The sequence below is a fragment of the Chrysochloris asiatica genome, unplaced genomic scaffold (genome assembly GCF_000296735.1).
Source record: "Chrysochloris asiatica unplaced genomic scaffold, ChrAsi1.0 scaffold00013, whole genome shotgun sequence".
In the NCBI taxonomy this organism is placed as follows: Eukaryota; Metazoa; Chordata; class Mammalia; order Afrosoricida; family Chrysochloridae; genus Chrysochloris; species Chrysochloris asiatica.
Genome location: NW_006408531.1, coordinates 1,385,847 through 1,406,078, shown reverse-complemented (window position 1 = coordinate 1,406,078; position 20,232 = coordinate 1,385,847). Strand labels below are relative to the sequence as shown.

The window sequence follows — 20,232 nt, the reverse complement described above, 5'->3', positions numbered from 1 at the left end:
TTTAGCACTTACCACCTTCTGACAAGTATGGTAACCTATGCAATATTCTCATCTCCTTTTAGATTGTTGTTGTTGTTGTTAAGTGCTATCAAGTCAGTTCTGACCCATAGTGACCCTGTATAAAGGGTTTCCAAGAAGCAGCTGGTGAGCTTGAACCATGAACCTTGCAGTTCAAATGACTTTGCAATCTGGCACATTAACCCACAGTGCCACACCAGGGCTCCCCTTTTAGATTGCATACACCTTAATAGTTGGCACCCAAAAAACCAAACCAAACCCATTGCTGTAGTGTTAATGTGACTCATAGCAACACTATAGGACAAAATAGAAGTGCCCAGTGGGTTCCAAGGTTGTGGTTTTTATGGGCGCAGACTGTCACTTCTTTCTCCCACAGAATGTCTGGTGTGTTCAAACCACAGTCCTCTCAGTTAGCACTAAGTGCTTAACCACTGTGCTACCAGGGCTGTATTACTTGTTTCATCCCGTGCTTTGCTTATTTCCTTATGGATTTAGTGTTTCTCAGATGTTTTATTTTGGTAGCAATCTTTGCTGGAAAATCTGTTGTTATTCTTTGTACATTAAAGGGGCTTTGGTAACATAAAGGTTATGGTGCTCAGATGCCAGCTGAAAGGTTAATAGTTTGAACCCACCAGCCACTCAGAGGGGAAACAGTGCTGGTGACTTACTCCCTTCGAGATTGCAGTCTAGGGACCTCTAAGGGGACTTTTCTTCTGTCACACAGGTTCACTATGTGTAGGAATGAACTTGATGGCACACAACATGGCGCATTAAAAACCAGTTGCTCTTGATTTGACTCCAATTCATGGTAGCCTTTATGTGTCTGAATAGAACTCGGTGCCATAGAGTTTTCACTGGTCAATATTTTGGAAGTATATCTGCAGATCTTTTTTTGGATGTCCTTCAGAATGGACTTGGATTGCCAACATTTTGGTTAGTAATTGAACGTCTTAACAATTTACACCATCCATGGATCGCAATGCCACATTTGTTGTTATTGTTAGGTGCCACTGAGTCAGCTCTGACTCATAGTGACTCGTTGTTGTTGTTGTTATTAAGTGCTGTCAAGTTGGTTCTGACTCACAGCGACTCTGTGTAGCGTTTCCAAGAAGTGGCTAATGGGTTTGAACTTGCACCTTGTAGTCTAGTATTCTAGACTGTATTCTTTAGTGCCAATCCAGCATTCCACTCACCCCATGTACAACACAAAAGTCACTGCCCAATCATGGGCCGTTCTCACGGCTGTTGCAGGTGAGCCCACTGTTGTTGCCACTGTACCAGTCCATCTGTTGGGGGTCTTCCTCTTTTTCGCTGACCCTCCACTTTACGGAGCATGAGGTACTTCTCCAGGGACTGGTCTTCCTGATCGCATGTCTGAAGTATGAGAGATAAAGTCTTGCTAGCGCTCACTTTGGGGAGCATTCTGGCTATACTTCTTCCCAGACTAATTTATGTACTCTTTTGGAAGTCCATAATAATTTCAATATTATTTGCTGTCACCATAATTTGGGAGAAAAGTTGTCACTGTTGAGGCTTCTGGAGCTTGAAACTTCAAAATACAGTTTCATTTGTGTTTTAGAAATTAATCTTTGCCTCCTCCTTCTTATTAAAACTTCTACTTTCAGGTCATAACCTCATTTTACACGCACTGTCTGGGATGGGAATTGAGGATCTTGCCACTTGTGTGTGAAAACTGCAAATGCTTTTAAGCTTTGTGACAAATTGCCACAGAGTTCATTTCCAGGTCAAAGGCCAAATCTTGAGTCCCCTGAAGTAGCTAGATGTCTGCCTATGAAGAAGTGGGTGGTTACTAGGTGCCTTTCCTGTCACCACAGAGACTCTGACCCCTCCTCATTTGTGTGACCTAAGTGGTTTTTAGAGAAGCAGTCACCCCCATCCTTTGCTCACTCAGCTCTGACAACACCTACCTGCTGCTTTTTGAACTGCTGAGAATGATCCTGCCCCAGCTTCCTCTGAACTTTTGACTGCCTAGATTTGCTCTTTCAGTATTCCGGAAGACAAATCATGCTCATGAGGAACCTGTGTGTAGATCAAGGAGCAGTCATTTGAACAAAACAAGGGGACACTGAATGGCTTAAAATCAGGAAAGGTGTATGCCAGGGTTGTATTCTTTCACCATACTTATTCAGTCAGTATGCTGAGCAAATGATCCAAGAAACTGGTTTATTTGATGAAGAACATGGCATCCGGATTGGAAGAAGACTCATTAACAACTTATGATACGCAGATGATACAACTTTGCTTGCTGAAAGTGAAGAGGACTTAAAATACTTATGAAGTCCAAGACGACAGCCTTCAGTGTGGGTTGCACCTCAGTGTAGGGAAAACAAAAATCCTCACCGCTGGACCAATAAATAACATCATGATAAATGGAGAAAAGACTGAAGTTGTTGAAGACTTCATTTTATGGGCTCCACTATCAACATGCATGGAAGCAGCAGTCAAATCATATGACATATTGCATTAGGCAAATCTGCTGCTTAAGTCCTCTTTAAAGTGTTCAGGAGCAAAGATATCAGTTTGAGGACCAAGGTGAGACTGACTCAACAGTTGATTTTTTTCGATAGCTTCGTATTCATGTGACAGTTGAACACTGAATAAGGACAACCACAGAAGAACTGATACATTTGAGTTACGGTGTTGGAGAAGAATATTGAAAATACTATGGACTGCCAGAAGAACAAACAACTCTGTTGGAATGCTCTTTGGAGGCTTGGATGAAGAGACGTCATCTCTCATACTTCAGACATATTATCAGGAGGGACGTCTCTGGATAAGGATGTCATGCTTGTTAAAGTGGAGGGTCAGCAAGGGAGGAAGACCCCAATGAGATGGATTGGCACAGTGGCAGCAGCCGTGAGTCAGGTCTAGCAGTGATTGTGGGTATGGTGCAGGACTGGGCACTCTTTAGTTCGGTTGCGTGTAAAATGGCTATGCCATTGAGTCGGTTCCAACGCAAAGCAACCACTTTATATACATACTACCAGCTCCATCCCCAACTTTCCTTTGCCCCTTCCATTGTTTGGTAGATCATTATAATGAGGAGTGTTTTTGTTGTTAAGTGCCACCCAGTTGGTACTGACTCATAGCAAGCCTGGATAGGATTTCTGAGGAATGGCTGGTGGGTTTGAAATGCCAGCCTTGTGACTAAGTAGTCCAGTTAGCAGTCCAGTTAGCCCCACACCAGGAATGACACCTCTCTATACCCAAGGCCCTTGTCAGAGATTCATTGCTGCTCCTCACATCAAGAGATGATGTATATTTTATATTTCTCCAGTCTTGAATCTGTGCTGTCCCGATGACCTGCTTTGAACAGTAGATGTTAGCAGGAGCAATGTACAAAGTCTAGAGCTTTACTGTCCAGTATTGTAGCCTCTAGCCGCATATGACTGTTGTTAAGTATCGTGGAGTCAGTTCTGACTCCTAGCAACCCTGTATTGGGGTTCTGAGGAGCAGTGGTTGGTGAACTTGAATCACTGACCTTGTAGTGAGCAGTCCGGGACTTATCCCACATTACCATACCAGGCCCCCTGCATATGACTAGTCGCATTTCAATTTCAGTCAGTTAAAATTAGGTAGTTTGACATTCAGTTCTTCACTTGCATTAGCCACATTTCAAGTGTTCGGTAGCCACCTATTGCTAGTGCTTCATCATATTGGTTAGAATATTGGATAGGACATTTCCATCATTGCAGAAAGTTCTGTTGGTCAGAGCTGTTCTAGAACCCATGTCTCAACAAACTGTGAAATTATCTCCTGGCCCATTCAGAACACTATCAGTAGTGTTCACCATATTTTGAAGAATCCCGTAGTCTAGCCTCCTGGGCATTGGGAGACCACAAAGAGAAAAATCAAAGTGCCCAAATCAATGACTCACAGTAATTGCTGGACATGTGGGTGAGGCCATCTTAGACCTGCAGTCCCATTCAAATCACATAGGAATACAGCGTGTGAGCAATCCCAGGCAGTACTAACAGAAGAGTTGATTCGTTTTCCAACCCACAGAATCATGAGAAATAAATTGATGCTGTTTTAAACCAGTAATTTTTAGATGGATTTGCCAGAACGTTTACTTCTAATGACTGGCAGTAGTTTTGAAGCTATGCCCTCTGGGTTACCTCAAGGCTTATGATGTAGAAAGTAGTCATGGTGGCAGTTGTGTGGCCCTCAAGTCAGTTCCAACTTACAATGACCCTGTATATGGTTTATGGCAGCAGAAAGCTTCCTTTTTCTGCTGCAGAGTGATTGGTAGATGTGAACTGTTGACCTTGTGCTTAACAACCTAGCTACCAGGGCTCCTTTGTAGAAAGTAGAAGAGGAGAAAGAGTGAGCCCCTATCACCTCTTTCAATTCAACAGTTTACTTGTTTATATAGGAGGAGAAAAGAACATTTCCAGTAATTAATAAATTGATTTTCTCTTAAGCTAAACATACTAGCTTATAGTTAGGTTATAGGAAAATACTAAATTTACTTCAAAAACTACTACTGATCATTTGCAAAATTAGATAGTTCAAGTTATCTTAAACTAAATAGAAACTGTTGATTCTTTTAAGTTTAAGGATAATTAGCTCTTGGGGACTTGTTAACTTTTGCTCTGCCATATTTTGGAATCTTACAAAGTATGGTGGAGCCCTGGTGTGGCGCTGTGGGTTAATGCGCTGGACTGCAAAGTGAGTTTGAACCACAAGGTCAGCAGTTCAAGCTCACCAGCCGCTCCTTGAAACCCTATACAGGGTTGCTATGGGACAGAACCGCCTTGACAACACTTAACAACAACAACAACAACAACAACAACAACAACAAGGTGCTCTGATAGCGTTTTGGTTACCCAGCATCACCACACTAGACGGGTTGCTAACCTCAAGGTTAGCAGTTCGAAACTACCAGCCATTCCGTGGGAGAAAGATGAGGCTTTTTGCTCCAGTAAAGATTTACAGCCTTGGAAATGCTATACAGGGTCACTATGAGTTGGAACGGACTCCACAGCATACAACCACAACCACTATATTGTAGTAGGTATGTGACAAGCTGCTAAGCACAAAGTCAGCAGTCTGAGTGTATCGGCAATTTGCAGGAGAACAATGAGGCTTTGTGTTCCTGTAAAGATTTACTGCCTCAGAAGTCCTGTACATTGTCGCTATGAGTTGGAACCGACTAGGCCGCTCAGCAGCAAACAACAAAGTGTTTCCCAAAATGGCTGCATACTCTTACATTCCCACCTGCAATATATGAGGGTTCCAGCTTCTTCACATCCTTGCCAATACTTGTTAATGTCTTGGAACAGAATTGTTTTGAATGAAAATATAACATGATTAAAATAGAAAAATTCCAATTAGATTATATTATGCTCATTTAAAGCTGCCCATATGTAAGTCATGTGATATCAAAACCTAAAGCTAAGTGCCACTTTGTAGCTCTGTATAGTAAACAGCTCTGCTGGAGTTTAATTATCTTATAATTACTGTTCACCAGGTGGTTATCCACCAATCCAGAAATGCTAGATTTCTTTTATGTCTAACTGAGAGGTAAAGGGTTGTGAAATGATTATAGACATAATACTGTTGAAAGTTAAATCTATTTCTGACGTGCAATTAAAGATAATTGAGATAGGACAAATTGAATAATAAAATCAAATTTGCAAAGTAGAGTATGAACAGATATTTTATTAGTTGCTTGCTCTTCTTAGGATATTTGGGTAATGAGTTGGTGTTAGGGCCAGATGCCTACATTTTAACTTGCTTGGCATGCTTCCTGCTACTCAACTTGCCCTGTGTCTTTTCCTAAGTTGGCACAGCAAAGGAATTCATGAGACATTCCCCAGCCAGCACCCTATTCATAGAGGATTTTTAATAAACAAAGTACTGGAATTTAATATAGTCAAACAGTTTAAAAATTGAAGATTCTCTAGTCCTAATGGTAGTGGATCAGGCCAGACTTGTCTATTATGAATCTAGGAGACCTGACAATGAAACTGTAATAAACATACACTCCCCCATCTCTGTCTGACTCTTCAGTGGCTTCCTATGACCTGCTGTGGTTAAGTCTGAAGAGTTTAAGACATCTTTGGGATCTGACCTGTGCTTCACTTTTCCTCCTCTGCTGGTGTTCTTCTGTTCTCTCTCGTCTAAGCTGTGGTTTCCTGAGAGGGCACACTCTTTCTCCAGTGCTTTTGCCTCTAATGTGTTTCCTGTTTGGAGTACCCTTCTCTCCCCACAAGACACAGTTTGGGCATTAATCTCCACCAGGAAACATTTCGTAGCATAGTGGTTAGGAATTGCGCTGCTAACCTCAAGGTGGCAGTTTGAAACTACCAGCTGTTCCATGGGAGAAAGATGAGGCTTTCTGCTCCTGTAAAGATTTACAGCCTCGGAAACCCTGTACAGGGTTGCTACCACCACCCAGGATCAGTATAATGATAAAGAAGCTTCATCTGAAAGAGATATCTTGTTATTCACACTGGAACGAGGAGCAAGACCAAATTACTGACAGTGTTTTTTCACTTCCTGCGCATCTTAATATTTAAGATGTCCTGCTGTTAGGTGCTGACTCACAGCGACCCTATGCACAATTGAACGAAACAATACCTGGTCTTGTGTCCTCCTCACAAATGTTGCCATGTTTGAGCCCATTGTTGTTGTCACTGTGTGATTCCATCTTATTGACGGTCTTCTTCTTTCCATGGATGCTCCACTTTACCAACATTGACGTCCTTCTCCGAGGACTGGTACCTCCATGACAATATGCCTAAAGTACAAAAGTAGAAGTCTTGCCATCCTGGCTTCTAAGGAGCTTTCTGGCTGTCCTTTTTCCATGATAAATTTGTTTTTTCTTAAGGTAGTCCATGATGTTTTCAATATTCTTAGGCAACACCATAATGCAAAGGATTCTTCTACTGTCTTCCTTGTGTACTGTACAACTTTCAAATGCATATGAGGGGAGAGAAAAAATGATGGCTTGGGTTAGATGCACCTTTGTCCTGAAAGTGACATCTTTACTGTTTAATACTTTAAAGAGATCTTTTGCAGCAGATTTGACAAATGCAATTTACCATTTAATTTCTGGACTGTTGCTGCCACTAGCAATGATTATGACATAGTTTCCAGCTTCACAGCAACATACAAGTGACTACAGCCTGACACACAGGCAAGGGGTGAGGTATCCTGGGGACCATCTAATCATAGCAATACACAAACCACCACAACACACAAACGACTACAGCCTGACACACAGGTAAGGGGTGAGGTATCCTGGGGACACCTAACCACAGCAATCACAAACCACCACAACACACAAACGACTACAGCCTGACACACAGGTAAGGGGTGAGGTATCCTGGGGACACCTAACCACAGCACTACACAAACCACCGCAATCCAACAAAATGGCAGAGGGTAAGTGTCCTGGGGATCATCTAATAGGGAAGTTACATAGGGTGGTATCTATCTCTTTTTTTTAAAGCATTTTATAGTGCTGTAGGTGAAAAGTTTAAATAGTAAAGTCGTTTTCCCAATTAGTAGTCCATACACAGAATATTCTGTGACCTTGGTTGCAGTTTCCACCTGAGTACTCTTTGTAGTTTTGTTTAAACTTTTTACTGTGATTTGGGTAGAATTTTATGGAACAAATTGGTTGTCCATTCAATAATTAATACACACTTTGGTTTGTGACAGTGATTGTAATCCCCAAAATGAAACAGCTCTCTTACCTGTGTTTATCATTTTCCTCATCCTTCTTTCCCATCCTTTCCTGCCTTCTGAGCTTTGGCCCTGGGCAAATGGTACCCCTTTGATCTTATTTGGTTGGTGCTTCTAATGGCTGTGTACCTCCCTGGTGGTGGTGTTCAGCTTGTTGGCCTCTCTGTTCTTTGGCTAAAAGTTGTGCCAAGGGGGATGAATTAAGTTCCCGGCTTTTGAAGGGTGCCTAAAGGCTGTGGTTTCTGGGGTTCCACCAGTCTCTCTACACCAGTAAGCTGATGTAGAAAAAAAATCTTTAAAAATCTTAAAATAAAATCTTTGATGATTTTCAGTTTTGTTCCACATTTTTCTTCCACTCTATCCAGGACCTCCTACTGCGCTCCCTGGCAGAGCAATGGTAGCCAGGCGCCACCCAGTTCTTGTGGTCTGAGGATGTTAGAGGCTGGAGTTTAGACTAATTGTTTCCTTCCACCCTTAGTTTTATTCACACTTCTTTGTTCTAAGTCAGAAGAGACCCCTTAGATGAATGATGGCACACAATCTTTTTTTGAAAGCTTTTATTGTGAATTGAGTGTTTACATGGGAGAACATTGATTTTGTACTCATAGTACCGTATTTTGTTTCATTGCAGTAATTACAATTCTCTCAATAATGCATCATCATTCAACAGTATTTGCTTCTATTCCCTCTGGGGGTTTTGTTTGTTTGTTTTGGGATGTACACAAAAACACTCAGCAATATATAATAATTTAAACAACGAAAGGGCACATTCTGCAAGCCTGCTGCCTGGCCGCCAGCTCACAGCCTTTCTTTTTCCGTGAGTCCAGAGTCCTCAGCTGCTCCCTCTCTCCACGTCCTCATCTCTGTAACCATCTCTGGTGTCTGTGCTTCTCTGGATAGGGTCCCACATTCCACCTATGCTCTTCTCTCTTGATAGCCTTAGGGTCCTCTGTTACTACAATGTTGAATTAGCTACTTCCCCCTTTCTGTTACAAAATTTCTACTTTTACAGTTGTGACAATCACAGTTAGTCAGGATAACTACTCACTATTAAATCATAAGAGTCTTATCCCCATCTCCTTTCACCAGACCTATCTAAATTAGATGAAAATTATTCAGTGGGGATTCTGCCTACCCCCACACACTCTGAAACTAAACTCCCTCTTGAAAAACTGTAAGCCAACCACTTCCTGCCTTTATAGCCTCCCTCCCCAAATTTTAGGTAGCCAATGTCTTAATAAAACTGTATGCTGAGCAAATAATCCGAAAAGCTGTGTGATATGAAGAAAAATGTGGCATCAGGATTGGAGGAAGACTCATTAGCAACTGGCAATATGTAGATGATACAACCTTGCTTGCTGAAAGTGAAGAGGACTTAACATGTTTACTGATGAAGATCAAAGATCACAGCCTTCAGTATGGATTACATCTCAACGTAAAGAAAACAAAAATCCTCACCACTGGACCAATAAACAACATTCTTATCAATGGAGAAAAGATTGACATTATCAAGGACTTCATTCATATCAGCTGGACAGTTCACTCTTTGCTCTAGTCCTCTGTGGCTAGGTCAGTGTCCGTGGGCTCAGGAGTTCCAAGTCTTTGCAAGCTTTGGGCCAACCAGCCCTTCCTCTTCTCTCTCTCATTTTGAGGTCAACAGGAGTCTATTAAATGTAGTCAAACTCAGCCTATTTTTTCATTACTGACTTTCCCCACTTCTACTCCCATGTAGATCAACGTGGTCACCATCTCGCTTACATGCCTGCTTGTGTGTTCCCTTTGAGTTTCAGTCTTGGGAGGGGGTTTGTATTGAAGGGACTTGGTTGCTTGCTTTGATGGTTCCCCAGCGAACAGCCTGCTTATTCTTGTAATAGCCAAACAGACTGCCATTTTTATTTTTGATTTTGTTTTTTCCTGCCAGTATTTCTTTCAGGAAGTATCTTCTGTTTCTCTGACCACTCCAGGCTGGTCTGCATGGCCTTTCAAGTGGGAATGTCCCACCTCAGAAGGTTCTGGATTGGACTCAGGATCCTACCTAACATCCTATACACTAACAAGGGCTCCTCAAGAAGCCTATTTCACTGGGAAAATTCTAGAACCCCTTTTAGGTATTCCAATCCATTATAGGCTGAAGACAGGCTTACAAGATTTCTGTAATCATGTTTCCTGAAATTCCTTTCTATCCCACTCAGTATGATACATAATTTTATAAGACTCTCAATTACTGCTCACTAAAGTAGGATGTAGAGCATGGTCTTTGTGGACTGTGGTATGCCATATCATCTTGATGTCCCCTGAGACTAAGGTCTTGAGCCCCTAGAGACAGTAACCAAACTCAAAAGAGTTTGGTTATGGTAGAGATGTTTTCATAACTTTGTCCCCTACATGCTTTACTATTTGCATGGATGTATTTGCTGCACATGTAAATATAGATTTAAAAAAATATCCTCTGTCAAGCATACACACACACACACACACACACACACACACATATCTGTGTGTGGGTGTCCCGTTAGTCCTTTTGTGTCTATCTATGTATACACTCATAGACTATTTGTATGGTACAGTTGGGTAGGTAATAGTATTGACGTTGCCTTTTAACTCTTGTTCTGCTCCCAGTGTCTTCCTTTGCCTTGATCATTTTGGGTTTCAGAGGAGTGGCTGGTAGGTTTGAACTGCTGATCTTGTCATTAGCAGTCCAGTGTCACACCACGACGTATTATTACCATTATTGTTAAGTACCGTGGAGTCAGTTCCAACTCAATAGTGACCCTGCATTGGGTTTCGGAGGCTGTAAATCTTTGCGGGAGCGGAAAGCCTCACGTTTCTACCATGGAGCCGCTGTTAGGCTTCCACTTTTGACTTTGTGGTTTGCAGTCTGATGCTTATCCTACAGAGCCACTGCACTTCCCAATGTTATCATTATTACTAACCAAAATTGGTAAAATTTCAGCCATCAAGAAAATGGATCGGTTATTTCTATATCCTCATGTGTATCCTTTCTGCAGACAAAGGTAAATTTAGATTTTAAAATTCTACAAGTGGCATTAAGATGACACTTAAGTTGTATGAATCCTGTTCTTCTCTTTCTCCGGAAGATGTGAATTCACCTTCTGTGAAATGTTAGCCCTTCCTGCTCTGAGGACCAGGGCTACTTGGTCTCTGCCATCTCTGAGCCACATTCCTTTGTGTTCTGCCTCCTTGATTCGGTTTTAAAACTCCTTCCAAATCCTTTCCTGGTTTGTGCTGAGTCTACATAGTAATCTGTGGATTCTGCATCCTAGTTAGTAAACTAGAATGTGGTCTTCATTTAGCTCCTTCCCACTCTCTCCAGCAGCATTCCTTTAGTAGGTACATTCCTGGTAGTTTTCTTTCAAAAAGAAGAAATCTAACATAGCCTCTGTACAACACTGTAAGAACCTTTTCTTCGCCCATATTGACTGGTTAGATTTAGGTTTTCGTGATATATCTCACTAATCATTAAAATTAAAATAAAAAAAAAATTCTATTACCTTACACACTATTAAACCCTATTATCTTTTAAACAACCTGACTTTTTGTATTACTCTGACATTTTCAGATGGTTTTAAAGTAAACACTAGGAGTATTTTTATTACTCTGGTTTTTCTTGTTTTAACAACTATCTAAGTTAAAAGAATTGCCACAAAACTTGTAAAGCTGTATATGTATTTCTAGATGAAAAATGTATTCCCCCATTTTTCTTGTGTGTGTCTACTATTTCCAAATATTAGAAGCTTTCAATGCCAGAAAATAGTTTTGTTTCCCTAGAATGTAGCACCCTGAGGTTTCTTCCAAAGCTGCATTTTTTTCTTTTGCCTTTGGTTTTTCAAAAATGTCCACAACAAAACCTGCTCCCATTGCACGGTTTCAGGGATGAAGATTGGTGATGCGGATTACATCTTCACATTGTGTCAGACTTCGCCTTATTTCTGTCCTAGTTCCCTCCCATTAATTTACACTCCCTGCACCCAAAAGCTATCCTTCTTAAACAGATATGGTGGGAGTATTGCTGAGTCTGGAAATTGTGCTGACTTGTGCCTGTTTTACCGCCTTTGGCAATACGCATGCTTGCAATCCCAATGCCTTTGAGTGGTTTCCTACTCATCGCGGTCCTTGAGAACAGAATGGAAACACTTCATAGGGTTCCTGAGGCGGTGAATCTTTTCAGAAGTAGGTTGTCTCATGGTTCCCCCTTAGAGTGGCTGCTACCTTCTGGTTAACAGTCCAGTGCTTATTCCACTGTGCCACCAGTGCTTCTTATGCATGCTTGCAAAGACCCATAAATGTATCTGGACTTTAGAGGAAGTTTTATTTCATTCCATACCCTATCACAATTTAAATACTTAACATCAAGGTGAATTGGTATTATTTTGTTCATTTTTATTCTTTTAACTTTAAATTTTCTTAAAGTAGTTGCACATCATTTATAAGTCAGTATAAGTCATGTCAGCGACTATCCCAACACAACACAATGCCGCAACGTTCTGTTCTTCCTTTCATTACTCTCTGCCACTCTGTTCATTCTCCCCATTCATGCTGGGCTGTTTCAACATCACTTTTTGTGTTGTAGAGTCCTGGTGTGGCACTGTTGGTTAATGCGCCAGACTGCAAAGCCATTTGAACTGCAGTGTCGGTGGTTCAAGCTCACCAGCTGCTCCTTTGAAACCCTACTTGTCAGCACTTACCAACAATGACATTTGTGTTTTATTGTGCTTAGCACCATAAAACCAAAAAAACATTTGCTGTAGAATTGACTTAAACTCATGGTGACTTCATGTGTGTCAGAATAAAACTGTGCTCCTCAGGCTGGATTTTTCAGAAGATCACCAGGTCTTTATTCTGAGGCACCAAAGGGTGCCTAATCTTTGGGTTAGCAGTCGAGCATGTTAACCATTTGTTGCTGTTGAGTGCCATCAAGTCAGTTCTGACGCATAGTGACCCTGAGAAGCTGCTGGTGAATCTGAACCACTGACATTGCACTTCAAAGTGACCTTGTGGTCTAGTGCTTACCCTACAGTGTCACACGAGGACTCCATTGTTGCTGTTAAATGCTGTGATTGGTTACAACTCATAGCAGCCCTATATAGGGTTTCTGAGGAGCAGCTGGTGAGTTTGAACCCCCAACTTTGTGATTCAAACCAACCTTGAAGTCGAGTGCTTATCCTACGGCATCACACCAGGACGTCTGTGCAGTATTTTAGAAAATATAAACAGAGTCTTTGTAATGCATTGCTTAGGAACTACAGGGAGTGAATATTAGAGTTAGTAGGTTTTTATATGTATAATTTTAAGAGGCTAATAAACTTAGCAATTTTGGTTTAACTAAAGCATTACAATAGTAGTTGAGGAAAATCTTCATTTACTCTTACCTTGTAACAGTCACTGAATGAGTTTGTTGTTTTTCAACCTTGGTAAATTAAAGTCTTAATCACAAAAGTTCTAGAAGCAAAAACTTAACCCTCCTTAAAAGAACAAAGGTGGCAAAGACACAGAGCTCTGAGATTCATATATTTTCATGAAACCCTCAAAAGGGAAAATCAGTAATTGCATCAGCGTGAGACATGGAACGTATTTTAAAATGATTGGAGATTGCTTTTATGTGTTCGCTTTGGATTAGTTTTGATTTCATGTACTTTAATTTGTTTCTTTCTTTCTTTTTTCCCTTAATGTACTCTAAAGAATGTAAAACACTTCAGAAGATCCTATTATCACTTGTGAAATTGCCTTCTTCTGTACCATTGGATGTAATTTTTTTGTCAATCAGTTTATAAGAAAAAGGTATCTGAGAACAGACTATTATTTTTAGCATTCTAACAGTAGTGAAAACCCTAAAGTATATTCAGTGTAAGTTCAAATATACTTCAATAAATTCCCAAAAGTAAATATGTTAAGGATATTTATTTTTTTCACATTTAAATTCTATACGAATGATCCTTTTTTATAAGCTTACTATTTTTATCTCTAAAATTTGCATTTTCATTCATAACTGAGCTTACGTGCTGGTTACTATTCATTCCTTTTGTAAGTGTGGTCAGAGATGATATAATTGAAGATGTTCCATTATTTGGTGAGCATCTTAGGTTGCCAACTCAACTTTTGCTTCTCTTTGCGAAGGCACTGAGGCGTGAATTAAAGGAGAAAGAGTATTCTGTCCTGAATGCTGTAGACCAAGCTCGAGTGTTCCTTGCTGATCAGCCAATTGAGGCCCCTGAAGAACCACGAAGAAACCTACAATCAAAAACAGGTAAGACTGGCTTCTTCGGTGGTGGTGGTGGTGGTGGTGGTGGTGATGATGATGGTGATGGTGGTGGTAGTAGTAGTGTACGATGGAGTCGGTTCCGACTCATAGAGATCCTGTTCTGTATCTGGTTTTTTTACCATAGAGTGGTTCGTGGGTTCCATCTACTGACCTTGTGGTTAGCACCCAACACATAACCCCCTTCTTTGTTGTTGCTGTTGTTAAAGTGTCATCAAGTCAGTTCTGACCCCTGGTGACTCTATATAGGGTTTCCAGGGAGCAACTAGTGGGTTTGAACTGCTGATCATGCGGTTAACACTCCAGTGCTTATCCTACAGTGCCACACTTTGGTACGTCATAAAAAATGCATGTTTCTGTTGTCATTGTTAAGTGCCGTCAAGTCGTGTCCAACTCATAGCGACCCTGTATAGAGTGTCTCAAGAACGAGTAGTGAGTTTGAGCCGCTGTCCTTGAGGTTCAAGCCAGCCTTGTGGTCCAGTTCTTATCCTACAGCGTTATACCAGGACCAAAAAGAAAGATTCTTTACAGCATTTCAGAATCTGAGATTTAAAATTATTTTCTAAGTATTACTTTATCATACATGTCATTATTTAACAAATATATTAAGTTTTTATATTTTAAAAATAAAATTTTTGTCTACTTCAGTTTCACTTTTTTAAAATGAAGTTAACTGGAGAAGAAATGGATGTGGATAGAAAGCATACTGTAAATATAAAAAAATTCTTTTAAAAATTTGCATTTCTTATTTTTGAACACAGTACATAAATAATTGTAAGTATAGAAGAATAGTATTAAACTATAAAAATAAAGCATAAAATGTTTAAAAATCTTGAAGTAAGTTTTTAACTTTTGCTTTTGCAAGATCACTATTTAAGAAATAATGTTTTATTGAGTAAATTTTTGGTGGAAGTTTACATAGCTAGTTAGATTCCCATTTGACATTTTCCACCAAATCTTTGTGTCATTAACTACATTTATCACAATGTGTCAACATTGTCTTTGATTGTGTTCAGTTTGTTTGTTTTGTTGTTAGTTTTCCTGCCCTCTTGTCATCTCACCTTGGCTTTTGAGAAATCGTTGCCCTTGGGTCTCATACTGATGGTTTTAAAGCATTATTTTGTGTGTCACTGATCATTCACTAGATGGTGGGTGGTCTTGGACTAAGCTGAGTTCCAGATTCTCAGATAGACTGGAAAACTGTCTCAGAGGGGTGGTTTCAGGGAATCGTCTGCTGTTTACTTTTCCAGTTTGTCTGCCTTTGTAAATTAGAAGTTGAGTCAAGAGCACTTTTTAAAATAAGTCATCAAAGAGCCTTTTGTTTATAACCAAGCAAGATTTAAATTAAATGTAAAACTAATATCATTTACATGCTTTGGTTTAAAATGGAAACTTTATCTTGCTAGCAAACAGCCTTACATATCATAGTAAATTTAAGGGCTATTTTGCAGTGAATTTGGGGAGTCTATTTTTTCTTTTATTGTGATTTTTCACTGTTGACAACAAAATCACTCTGTTGCATTTCAAAAAATAAACATGTCATTCAAAATTGTTTCCATCATTCATTTCACATTTTTTATGCAGGTAAAAGGCTGCCCCTTGCTGTGTCCAACAGTGTAACGGATTACTTGTAAGGGAGTTATCTTTGGGAACTGTTTGACTAGATTTAGAACTAGAACTGGAACTGGATCAGATATTTGGACAGATAGCAATTTTCCTACTGAACCTTTTTCTGAGGAGGTCTTCTTTAGCCCGAAAATATTTCTCGTGAAGGCCATGATTTTCTTGACAAGGCACACATAACGTAAGAACAGTAACAATCTTGTATAACATCTTTCCATTCTTTGCTTTCTCTTTTCTGTGTATGGTGTTCAGTTACCCTACTGGGATCTAGAGATACTGGGATCTAGATCTAAAGATAGGAACTCTTGTAGATGGCTCTCTAAATTTTGGGTTTATTTCCACTGCATCATGAAATTGACAATGTACTCCTCCTGGTCTACATGTCTTCTAAGTCACCCTACAGAGAAATTGTAGCCCTGGTGTGGTGCTGTAGTTGTGGACTGCTAGCCATAAGGTTGTCGGTTAAAATCTACCAGCTGCTTCTTGGAAACCATATACAGGGTTGCTATGAGTCGGAACCAGCTGAATGGCACTTAACAACTGAGAAACCAAGTCATTGTTGAGTCTTCCACTTTTCATCACTTCAACTTACTGAAAATCACTCATAATTGCCATTTCTTTTAAGTTTTATTCTGAGTTCTCTGTTTCTCTTATATACACACACAACATTCACAGAAGTACTGAATTCCAGATTCCCAGGGTTTTCGGAGTAGATTTATGGCTAGCTTTCAGTAAAGTTAGCTTTGGAAGACCCCCAGCGAGATGGATTGGCAAAATGGCGGCATAAATGGGCTCAAGTGTGCCAATAATTGTGAGGATCAGGACCGGGCAGTGTTTCATTCTGTAGTGCATAGGGTCGCTATGCATCTGTAGTGACTCAGTGACACCTAAACAACAACAGCTTTTGGTAGGTTTTGTCTCATTTCATTATTCTGTCTCCTCCACTTTTGTCTGTTTTCTGATGAGCTAATTTTACCATGTTCTCCTCTGACCAAATACATTCACTGACTCCAAGGTTAACTTGACCTAAAGAATTTTGGTTTTGTCCTTATTTCTTAAGAAATAATCTTTACAACCTAGGGATTTCCCCAGTGATTGAAGTGCCTTTGAGGAGGTCCCAGAATACAACTAACCTAACAGATTATGCTCCTTGGAGGCCAAGATGGCTAAACTTCGTCTCTCATACTTTGGACATATTGTCTGGAGGGAACAGTAGCTGGAGAAGGTTGTCATGCTGGGTAAGATGGAGGGTCAGAGAAAAAGAGGAAGAACCCCCCATGAGATGGATCGGCCAGGTGGCATCATTGATGGCATCAAGTGTGGCAGCAGTAGTCAGGTTGACCCAGGATCGGACATTGTTTCCTTCTGCTGTGCATGGGGTCGCTATGAGTCGAGTCGATTCCAACTCGATGGCACCTGACAACAACAACAAACAGGTTATGCTAGTGAAGATGGTGGCTAGATGGACCATAAAGACCACCTGTGGTATCAGTTGACCCCAGCTGATTCAGTCAGTCAGGTAATGAGGCCCCAGTAAAGGCTCTGCACAGAGAAGCTTCATGGATTTCCTGTTTGGTTAAAGAGAAGGGTAGTTTGTTCCATCTTTGATTGTAGAAACCTCGCGTAGGGAACCTGCTTAGCCCTCACTATAAATGTCTCTTTGTTTGTACCCCTTTTGCCATAGTAAAGCTGTAATCATGTTTCTAGAGCTTTCCAAGAGTCCTGTGAGTCATTCTAGGGAGTTTTTGAGTTGGAGGGAGTATTTGAAGACAGTACGTCAGAAGTGCGGGGCCTTGGGGATCCTGGAGCTTACAACCGTCATTAGAGGTCTTGGGTTGACTTGGCAGTCTGGATGATTGCCCTTCTACTTGTAAGATCTGATCTAGCTCTGGGTGGTTAGGGTCAGAGGAAGATGTGCTGCATGTGCAGCTAAGAACAGAATTGGATGGATTGAAATGGAAATGCAACACCTTCAATTTAGTTGATGTCAGAGAATTGGATTAGATTGCATTAATAGATTGTATTGATTTCATTGACATGCACACAGGTTGCTTACTGAAAAAGAAATTAGCCGACATTTAAAGACCTTTCTGGCTTTTCAGCGTACACTCCTACTTCATTTCAAGGAATCTCGGAATTGTGCAAACTGTCAATGCACACAGCTGCTAAACAGTCTGAGTTCAGCACTTTTCCTGTAAGCCTTTATATCTTGCTTCATGTAACTCAATCTGGTTGCTCAAGTCAAAATCCTTGAAGCCACTGTTGGCTCCTTTTGTCTTTTATTGCCCAATTCTATCAGTAAATCCTGTCATCCCTACATTTGAAATAGATCAGTAATGTGACCATTTATCATCACTTCCACCAGCACCCGTCACCTAAGCCACAGCTACTTCTCATGTGAGTTGTTGCAGATGCCTTCTGCTGATCTCTTTGCACTGTACTTGCCCAATCTCATGAGAGACTGCCAACATAGCTGTCATAGTGACTATTTCAAAATGGAAGTCTTATGTCACTTCTCTGTTCCAAACCTCCTAGGACTTTTCCTCCCACTCAGTGAAGGTCAGATTCCTCATACTGAGTTTAAGGCTCTCTATCTTCCTATGTCTCTGATCCCACCTCCTACTACTCTTCCTCACATTCACTCTGCTGCTGCCACACAGGCATTCTTGTTTTCTCTTGCATATGTCAACCATGATCTCATATACAGGCCTTGGTACTTGTTCGCCCCTCTGTCTAGAATTCTCTTCCTCCAAATATCTGCATGGCTTCTCTCTCCCTGTCTATAGGTTTTTATCTAAACATCATCTCTCAGTTAGCCTTGTCCAAAGGCCTCTTCCCATCATTCCCCACTTCCTGTTTCCTTTGCATTTATTATCCACCATGCTATGTGTCTTACCTCTGCATTACCTATTGATCCATCAGAATGTCAACCCCATGAACATAAGGTTTTGTTTTCAATTCACTGTTGTTTTTTGTAACATCTAGCAGCCACTTACTGTGTAGTTGTTGAGGGAATGGGTGCATGGGTGGAAGACTGTCAGGACAAAGAACATAAGACACATTAATGCTGACAAGATTTCCATTTAATTGGGGGGAAAAAACCGAATGCATTTGGGTGAAAAAGCCAACAATATAACACTGTATATCCTAAAGGTTAAAGGTTCTAAGTGGCTTTGGCATTTCAAGGGTAGAAAGATTTTAAGTTAGAGTAGAAATGGTATGAAGTGATTGTTGTTGTTAAGTGCTGTCTAGGTGGTTCCGACTCATAGCAACCCTGTATAGGGTTTCCGTGGAGCAGCTGGTAAATTTGAACTGCCAACCTTGCAGTTCAAATGGACCTGTGGTCCAGGGCATTATCCTACAGTGCCACATAGGTTCAATGAAGAGGAGTAATCACATGGGAGAATAGGACCATTAGCAGTACAGTCTTAGCCCTGAGGAGGAGAGTGACTGAGTTTTGGGGTAAGTCAGTAGATAGCCTGGGTGAGAGACAATGAAGGATGAGCTGTAAGAGGACCTAGAAAATCAAACATTTCAGACTTCATACAGCAGGAAAGCAGGTGCTCTTACAGCTTTGTTTTATTTAAGGTTGGAAGAAAAATAAGTTTGATTGTTCATCTCACCGTATCCACCCTTTAGTCAGCTTTTCTTGTCTCTTCCTCAGTACTTTCTGGGAAGTCAAGGAAATGTTTTTTGTTTATTTGTTATGCTCCTTTATAATAGTAAAACTTTTTTTTTTTAAGTTTTTATTGTGAGGTGTACATGGGAGAACATCAGCTTTACACTCATCCTATCATTTTGTTGCAATGATTATAATCCCTTCGATGCATCATCAAATGCATTATCAAATAACCAAATACACCACACAGGCCCACCCCCAGCTGTCAGCACACAACTCTTCTCCTACCCTGAGTCCAGTGTCCCTATTCCATCTGTCCACGTCATCTTCTCTGTTTCCATCCCTGGTGTCACTGCCTCTCTGGGTAGGGTCCTGCTCTCCGTTCTTCTCACTTGCTGGTCCCAGGGACCTCCACTCCTGGTCTGCAAATCAGTCACTCTCCTCCTTTTGTGAAAAAATATCTACCTCTACATTTCTGACCTTCACAGTCAGTCCTGATGGCAATTATTCACTATTGACCACAAGAGTCGTATCCCCATTTCCTTTCACCAGCCTGGTCCTAACAGATTAGAAATCATTCATTGGTGATTCTACCTTCCCCTGCCCCGTCTGGAACTAGGTACCCTCTTGAAGGCTTGTAAGCCAGTCACTTCTTGCCTTTATAGGCCCCCCTCATCTGGGGTAGCCAATGTCTATTTACCTATCCTTGTCAAGCCGGTGTACCGAGAGGGTGGGAATGATCCTTGCTGTAAAAATGTGTTCCCTTTTTTGAGCTACTACATCCATAAGTATAAGCAAAGTTCATCAAATTGTAGCAGGTTAACCTTTTTTTTTGTCCCTCTTCTTTCTTGTAGTCAAGTTCTGATCATTCAGCCATCGAAGCCAGATCAAGTGGGTACCATCTGCAAGTATGGGTGTTCTTGTGCCTCTCCCCTCACTTCATATCAGCTGGATGCTTCACTCTCCACTCCAGTCCTCT

The 20,232-nt window shown here is 40.8% G+C and overlaps 1 protein-coding gene across 1 annotated transcript in view; it reads left to right on the top strand.

Annotated features, from left to right (window-relative positions):
- Positions 1 to 20,232, top strand: part of UTRN (utrophin) — a 574,637-nt gene that overhangs the window by 393,236 nt on the left and 161,169 nt on the right. Inside the window, 1 exon segment of the mRNA XM_006834702.1 lies at positions 13,870 to 13,999. Within this exon segment, the coding sequence (XP_006834765.1) occupies positions 13,870 to 13,999 (130 nt within the window).